At 42.4% G+C, this 7,909-nt stretch overlaps 1 protein-coding gene across 4 annotated transcripts in view; it reads left to right on the forward strand.

Annotated features, from left to right (window-relative positions):
• The window catches only part of EIF4B (eukaryotic translation initiation factor 4B), a 34,001-nt gene extending 26,578 nt beyond the window's left edge, over positions 1-7,423 (forward strand). Inside the window, exons 10-15 of one of the 4 annotated variants that reach the window (XM_036458502.2) lie at positions 798-910; positions 2,837-3,050; positions 3,814-3,869; positions 4,421-4,529; positions 4,728-4,800; positions 5,377-7,423. In XM_036458502.2, coding sequence (XP_036314395.1) covers positions 798-910; positions 2,837-3,050; positions 3,814-3,869; positions 4,421-4,529; positions 4,728-4,800; positions 5,377-5,457 — 646 coding nt within the window. In that variant the 3' untranslated portion in view covers positions 5,458-7,423. The remainder of the gene's footprint in view (positions 1-797; positions 911-2,836; positions 3,051-3,813; positions 3,870-4,420; positions 4,530-4,727; positions 4,801-5,376) is intronic. The other 3 variants (XM_036458503.2, XM_036458504.2, XM_036458505.2) reach the window with 3 other exon arrangements.
• Positions 7,424-7,909: the final 486 nt, after the last annotated feature.

Raw genomic sequence — 7,909 nt, forward strand, 5'->3', positions numbered from 1 at the left:
CCTGCAATGGATATAAATTGGTGGTACTTTAATACAGGAGTCCACAAATTATGATCTGGGCATGTGTTTATAAGTAAAGTTTATCTGGGCCCTTAAGAAAAATTTGCAAGCCCTGCTTTAGTATATAAAGTAAAATCCCACCATGATGAGTGGGCAGATTTACCTCTTTCAATTTACTAGAGATAAAGTAGAGAGATGTTTACGATTTTTCTTTTTCTTTTTTTTTTCAGATTTTGTTTTCTTTATATTTTTCATTTTTTTACTTGTTTGTATGTTGGTTATACTATCTAAGTGTTAAGATACTAAAAGAGTCATCACAGGTGTCATTGTCTCTAATAGGGTAGAAACCATCTACAGCAATGTTCTGGACAACTGGGCCTAGTTTTTGTTTTTGTTTTTTTTAATATATTTTATTGATTTTTTACAGAGAGGAAGAGAGAGAGATAGAGCGCTAGAAATGTCGATGAGAAACACCGACCAGCTGCCTCTTGCACACCCCCTACCGGGGATGTGCCCGCAACCAATGTACATGCCCCTGACCAGAATCGAACCTGGGACCTTTCAGTCCACAGACCAACGCTCTACCGCTGAGCCAAACCGGTTTCAGCAACTGGGCCTAGTTTTAAATGACTTGAAGAATTGTATTTTCAGTAAGGGAGGGCAGTGTTGTAGATTATATAGGAAAATGTTCTTAATCCTAGCCAATGCAAAAAGTGATCCTACTTGGGGGGTCAGCATGAGTTCAAGGTGGCCTTCGCTGAGCTAGATGTACATATTTTGTTAAATCTCTTATACAGGCACCCAAGCTGGCGAAGTGAAGAAACTCAGGAACGGGAACGGTCAAGGACAGGAAGTGAGTCATCACAGTCTGGGACCTCAGCCACGTCTGGCAGAAGTAAGTCAGACCAGGGTGGGTATCATATTGTTGCCATTTTCCATAACCTATTCATAACCAAATTATGCAGAGACTTTGGGGTGTTGAATTCAATCTTGGACTCTTTATTTGGATTAGTTCAGATTGGTATTAGTTTTACACCTCCTGCTCTGAAAAATCTGAGAAATGGGCACCAGACGTAGGCTTAAATGATCTGTTTAATAATTTTCTAAAGCCCTAGCTGGTTTGGTTCAATGGATAGAGAGGCAGCCTGCAGACTGAAGGATCCCAGGTTTGATTCCTGTCAAGAGTACATGCCTGGGGTGCGGGCTCGATCCCCAGTAGAGGGCGTGTAGGAGGCAGCCAATCAATAATTCTATTACATTTTGTCCCTTCTTTTTATGTATTGACATCTGAGTTTTGTTTATTCAGAGCAGCCAGTGTTTCAAGTGATGATATTCTGCTCTTGATTCTTTCTTCCTCCCTTGAATTACTGCTTGGTCATAAGCATGGTTAGTGCTTTGGAAACTGAATTGTTCAGTTATAACACCTCTCTCTCTTCCCTTAATGTGAGCCAGTGTTTTGTTTTGTTTTATTGGGGTGGGGTTGGTGTTTTGTTTTTTGGTGTTTTTTATTTTAAGGCTTCTCCTTCCACCGCTAATTTGATTTGTACTTGAGCATTTCAAAACATGGCTCAAGGCTGAGGTGATTTGGAAATAGTTGTCCACATGCTGTAGAAGTTTCCTGGTAATTAATTATTCATGCTGGTGTAGATTCTTAGTAACAGGATATAATGCCTCTTTGTACCCAGGTAGGAATATGATGGTTGGGTTTATATCCCTACTTCTGAAGAGCTTGCACTCAAAGAGTAAAAAGAATCTGATAAAATAAGCTCCTAGTTTTGAGGAGACATTTGGTGCTTTAAAAAAAAATGCACGAGCCCTGCCAGCATGGCTCAGTGGTTGAGCATTGACCTATGAACCAGATTACCAGTCAGATCACATGCCCAGTTGTGGGCTCAATCTCTGAGGTGGGGTGACAAAGGGGGAGGTAGGGAGTAGTGTGTTATACTTTTCATAAATGTATAAATCTGATTGTATTGTGTTTACTTATATATTTGTGTATGTTGAGCCTGTAAATTGATCGGTGGTTTCTGGGTTTTGCAGATTTAAAATAGGACCCCTTTATTGTTTTTTCTTAATTGTATAAAGTATTACATGTCTCCTCTCCCATCCCCATCATAACCCTCCCACTCCCAAGGGCAAGCCCCCACGGCCCCAGTGTCTGTCCATTGATCATGCTATTATGCATACATACAAGTCCTTTGATCTCTAATCTCCCCCGTCTTCTCCCTGAGGTTGGACTGTCTGCTCAGTGCTACCTTGTGTCTGGATCCATTTTTGTTCATCAGTTTATGTTGATCATTATATCCAACATATGAGTGAGGTTTTTTTTTTAATTGATTTCAGAGGAAAGGGGGGAGAGAGAGAGAGAAACATCAATGATGAGGATCATTGATCAGCTGCCTTCTGTACGCCCCACACTGGGATCGAGCCCACAACCCAGGCAAGTGCCCTTACTGGAATCAAACTCGGAACCCTTCAGTCCACAGGTTGACGTTTTATCCACTGAGCCAAACGGCTAGGGCCATAGGTCCCCTTCACACACACACGTGTGTGTGTGTGTGTGTGTGTGTGTGTGTGTGTGTGATGATATCATTTTCCAAGTATGACCATTTTAACAATGGGACTGCAAAAGCTATCATCCTAAAGGTCAGGGGCTATCCTTGGAGAGTCATTTTTCCAGTTTCTCTTGCACAAGTGAAACATTTTCTCATATTTTGGGAGCCAAGTTAGAGTCTGTATTTAAGAAAAATGATAGCAGTAAATATGGGTGTAGACCATTTCCCACACAATAAGCCTATTTTTGATCATTTGACCCTCTCCCACTCTGACTTCACAGATTCACGGAGGAGAGAGAGTGAGAAGTCTCTAGAAAATGAAACATTCAATAAGGAGGAAGACTGTCACTCTCCAACTTCTAAGCCTCCCAAACCTGAACAACCTCTAAAGGTAATGCCAGCCCCTCCACCAAAGGAGAATGCTTGGGTGAAGCGAAGTTCTAACCCTCCTGCTCGATCTCAGAGCTCAGACACAGAGCAGCAATCCCCTACAAGGTGAGTCAGCTTGGAAACAGCAGTCGGTTAGCTGTAGAATCTTTTTTTTTTTTCTTTTTTTTTTTTTTTTTTCCTATCCTCACCGAGGATATACTTTTTCTTTTCTTTTTTTTCTTTTTTCTTTTTTTCTTGAGAGAGGGGAGAGAGAGAGAAACACTGATGTGGGAGAAACGCATGGGTTGCCTCCTGCACAGCAGGCCTTACCTGGGCTAGGGATGGAGCCTGCACCAAAGTATGTGCCTTTGGTCTGCGGGCTGGCGCTCTAACATTTGAGCAAGACCAACCAGGGCAGCTGTAGACACTTAAATGTTGTGATGTTATGATAGAAAGTGCCCTGTGGGAGGTTGGCCTTAGATAGCACCTAACCTATCTACTCTGTTAGTTCAGGTTCAATGGTGTACTGGAGCTGGCTCCTGAGCACCAATTGTTCCATTTTCTAGGGTTTTTATAGCCTCAAAATCTGTAAATACTAGACTTAGAACCCATAGCAGCCACATGTTGGCAATGGGAGGATCACTTCCATAAGTCTTGGGATCCTCATTTGTAAAACAGAGAATAATATTAGCCTTGCGTGATTGTGATGATTCCAAAGGACATGGCACTTAAAGTGTTCAAATAACTGCTTTTGTTGTTGCTGTCTTTCCTGTATTATAACGCATCACAGCATTATGTATTTTTGGTTCTTCATATAGCTTAGAGGATGATAAGTTTTTTATCTCTTCTTTAAGACAACTGTTGATGTGATTACATGTTTTTCTTTTAGTGGTGGGGGGAAAGTGGTTCCAGCTCAACCATCTGAGGAAGGACCAGCAAGGAAAGGTAAGATCAAAAGGAGAATAGGATTTTTCAGCTAGAGACCTAAATTAAAAGGCTTATAAAGTCATGAAATACTGGACTTCAGTGTATTTTGCACCAGGTTTTGTGTTAAGGTTCTTAGATTATCTGTCTTTTCTTGCCATTAGAGGGCAGGAGTGGTCTCTCTTGAGAAAGCATGGAACTCTGCCCTTTCCTGGTAGAACAGGGGGCGGGGGAATCGGAAGGAAAATAACATGCTCAGTACAGATTAGAAATGTCACCATCTGCGAGGCCAAGGTCACTCACAATACAGCGTCATAGCCTTATTGCTGGTTGGCTTTTCATAATGGTGTAATCCTACAGTGGAACTTTTTAGTGGATCTCGTTGGGGGAGGGGTGTGTGTGATATATATAGAGTACGTGGGAAGAAGGGCTTAGGAAGGAAGTAGGGTTGGGGTGAGGTTTATTTTCCCTGGGTACATGATGAGCACATTTTTCTCCAACCCTTAGGAAACCTAGGAGAGGGAGAGTAGTTATTTACGTGCCTTCCATTTGTTTTTGCATTTCCACTCAAGCAGATGAAAATAAAGTCGATGGGGTGAGTGTCCCAAAAGGCCAAAACGGGAGCTCCAACCGTGGTCCAGGAGATGGAGGGAACAAAGACCACTGGAAGGAGTCGGAGAGGTAAATGTAGTCCCTTTCCTGTTGTTTGTAACTGTGTAATCACTAAAAAAAAAGTTACTATTCTGAGAATCTAGAAATAACACAGTGTCTAGGTATCAAGAACTGTTGACTGGAGGTACCTGTTCAGTGCCTCAGAACTGCTTACGGGTTTGGGGAGAATCCTCTCCTAAGGATGTGGTCTTATGCTCATCTCTGCAGGAAAGATGGCAAAAAGGATCAAGACTCCCGATCTGCACCTGAGCCAAAGAAACCTGAAGAAAGTCCAGCCTCTGTAAGTGTCAAAGGCTTGCCCAACTACTCCCCTTAGCTTTTCCCTTTGAACCCCACTTACATTAGGGCTGCGAACAGTGGTTGGAAATAAGGCACTGCTGCTCATTTGAACTAATGAAAGTTTAGCATTTTTCTCTGTTCTACCTTTCACTCCCCTTATCCCTTTTTCAAGATGAAGGGTGGTGTGTGACTTGTATGAGAACATGCGTGCATGCCTTTGACAGCTCTCCCTAACTGTGGAAATGCTTCAGTAAAAGCTAATGAGCAAGCAGGTGGTTGAGATCTGGTCTAAAGTATCAGAATCCAGTTTCTTGGAATTGTTTTTAAATATTTTTTTAATGGTTTCAGAGAGAGCATGGGGGGAGGGGGGAGAAACATCAATGATGAGGGAGAATCATTGATTGGCTGCCTCCTGCCTATCTACATCCTAGGCTTGTACCCTATTTGGCAATCAAACCCTGACCTCCTGGTTCTTAGGTTGATTCTCAACCACTGAGCAACACTGGCTGAGCTGTTTCTTGGATTTTGACATGAGGATTTAACGCCTTGGTCACTTTATCACTCTTCTTTGTTATAGAAGTTCAGTTCTGCAAGCAAGTATGCTGCTCTCTCTGTGGATGGTGAAGATGAAAACGAGGGAGAAGATTACACCAACTAGACCTCTACATTCTGTTTTCTCCGAGTCTCTCTCTACCCTGGAACGTTCAAGAGCAAACCAAACCTCTAGCCAGACAAGACAAAATAAAACTCACATCTCCTGGAGACTTCTTAACTTTTTTTAAAAAAGCGAAATGAAATGAAATTTTTTTGCATGCTGCTGCAGCCTTTAAAGTATTGAACTAACTGGAGAATCATCAATATAGCCAGAAAGACAGGCATATTTTAATGGGAAAGTTGTGCACTTTTATGACACATGCAGTCCCCATGTGATCAGTGCCTGGGGGCCTCCATTTAGGAAAATGGCAGTGACAGTGATGCAATGTCTGGAATCTGGTAGGGCAGTAGGACAGGTATGAGGAAGAGGATAAGATTTGTACCTTTAATTCTTACATCCTAATGTGGCATTTATGAATTCTCAAATATCTGAATAAATTCCCCATCCTTGGAAAGGTAGGTTTAGTCTCTGAAGTTTTAGTCTCCAGGAGGCTGCCAGCCCCTCTTATTTAATTCTGAGTTCTTGGGGCCAGCCTAGGGGGAATGCCTTCATTTTTACCCCCCAGGGGGGTAGCTGGGAGTGAGTCTACAGGCCTTTAAAGGATAGGACTGCTTGGTGACCAAAATAACTGGGAAAATCGTGGTTTGAAAAGAAGCTTTGGGGAGGTGATGAATTATTTTGAACCAGAAATAGGGGAAAATGATATGACCTCCAGTAAACACATGAATGGTTACTTCCTGGAGCAGGAAGCACTTAGGGGTGTGGGAATTCCCAAGTTTCTTAAGTGTCCTGGTTTTGCCCTTTCTTCAACACTATCCTTTCTCAAAGTTCAAATATCCACATTCTGTTGAAATCTTGAAGCTTTTAAATTTAGACTTTTGTCTTGTGTTCCTCATGCTACTCTTTCCTGTACCTCCCAAAAAGCAGCTTCTGTGGAAGCCACAGACCCAGTGCCCCAGCCAATCTGGATCAGCCCCTGGGAGCTGTCAAATGAGGAATCACTGCTCTTCTCACGTAAATCCTGGCTCCTTTGCCTTTTGACTCTCCTGTTCAGTCCTGGCCCCTTTCACACCTCAGAAAACTAGAATGGTCTTAGGTGGTGAGGGCCGAGGATAAATAGGGACAGTTAAATGGGGAGCCTTTCTTGTGACCTTGACTGGGGTTTTTGTTCAAGGTTTTTAATTTTTGGGGGGTGGGGGCATTTTTTTTTTCCCCCTACAAGTTTCCTTTTCTCCACTGAAATCCCACACCAATGTTTGGATTTATAATGTGGCCTAGATCAGTGTGATGTTTTGTTTTGTTTTTAGCTTCCCTTGAAAAAAAATGATAATGGAGAGAACTCTTTAACAAGGTCCTGGTTTCCCTTGCAACATAGTAACTTAACTTGCCTGCTTCCATGTATTCCTGTGTGCTGTCAGCTCAGTAGGTGGAATCCCTATGGGCAATATTGGTATCTAACACAGAAATGAGAGCTTGATCTCTTGTTTGCAGCCCTCCTCCCATCAGTCCTGGGTTAGCCTGTCCAGCTATGCGGGATGTTGGTGTATGAGTGCTGCAGCACTTGGCATAATGAATCATTTACCCAGTGGACATAAAAAACTACAAGTGAAGTAACTAATTGGCTTGGATGGCCAGGAAATGGCTTTTGGAGACCCGAGGTTGAAAGGGTTTTTTTAACCATTTGCTGTAGATGATGAAAAGATAGGGTTTGCCCTCTTCAAGTCTACTTCCAAATAGTTGTGTCCAAAAAAGTGGTTCTTCCCCACTCCCCTACCATGTCCCCCATTAAAACAAACAGGGATTTATGTCCTACTCAATACATGTAAAATTTGTACAAAAATATCTTCTATGAAAATGATTTGTAATCTGTAGACTTACTACCTGGGAGATGTCTTGAGATGTGAATCCCATCCTTTGGGTTGTGGGGTTTTTTTTGTTTTCTCCAAATAAATCTGATCTTTAAAGTTCATTTTAATGCTGAAATTCTTTAACGATGCCCTCCATGCTCCCAAGTCCTTTTTGTGGACTCTCCCACGGACAGTGCTACCCTCCTGCCTTCCCATCTCGGTACCATTTTGTGCAAGTACAGGGGGGGCATTTACAAGGGGAACTGATCTCATTGAAGCCCAAGAACAAAATTCACATCAACTGCCCTCCAGCATTTTTGTCTGGTGTTAACTTTATATATATATATATATACATATAATTATTGATTTTTTACAGAGAGGGAGAGAGAGAGCCAGAAACATCGATGAGCGAGTTCTTGATCAGCTGCCTCTTGCACACACCCCTACTGGGGATATGCCTGCAACCAAAGCACATGACCTTGATCAGAATCGAACCCAGGACCCTTCAGTCTGCAGGCTATTTACTAAGATGAAGTGGGACCTCGGGATAAAGCCTGAGGCAATGCCTCCATTAGCCTTGCCCTTCCACTGTTGAAAGATGCAGCCTC

The sequence above is a fragment of the Pipistrellus kuhlii genome, unplaced genomic scaffold, assembly GCF_014108245.1.
Source record: "Pipistrellus kuhlii isolate mPipKuh1 unplaced genomic scaffold, mPipKuh1.p scaffold_m20_p_3, whole genome shotgun sequence".
In the NCBI taxonomy this organism is placed as follows: domain Eukaryota; kingdom Metazoa; phylum Chordata; class Mammalia; order Chiroptera; family Vespertilionidae; genus Pipistrellus; species Pipistrellus kuhlii.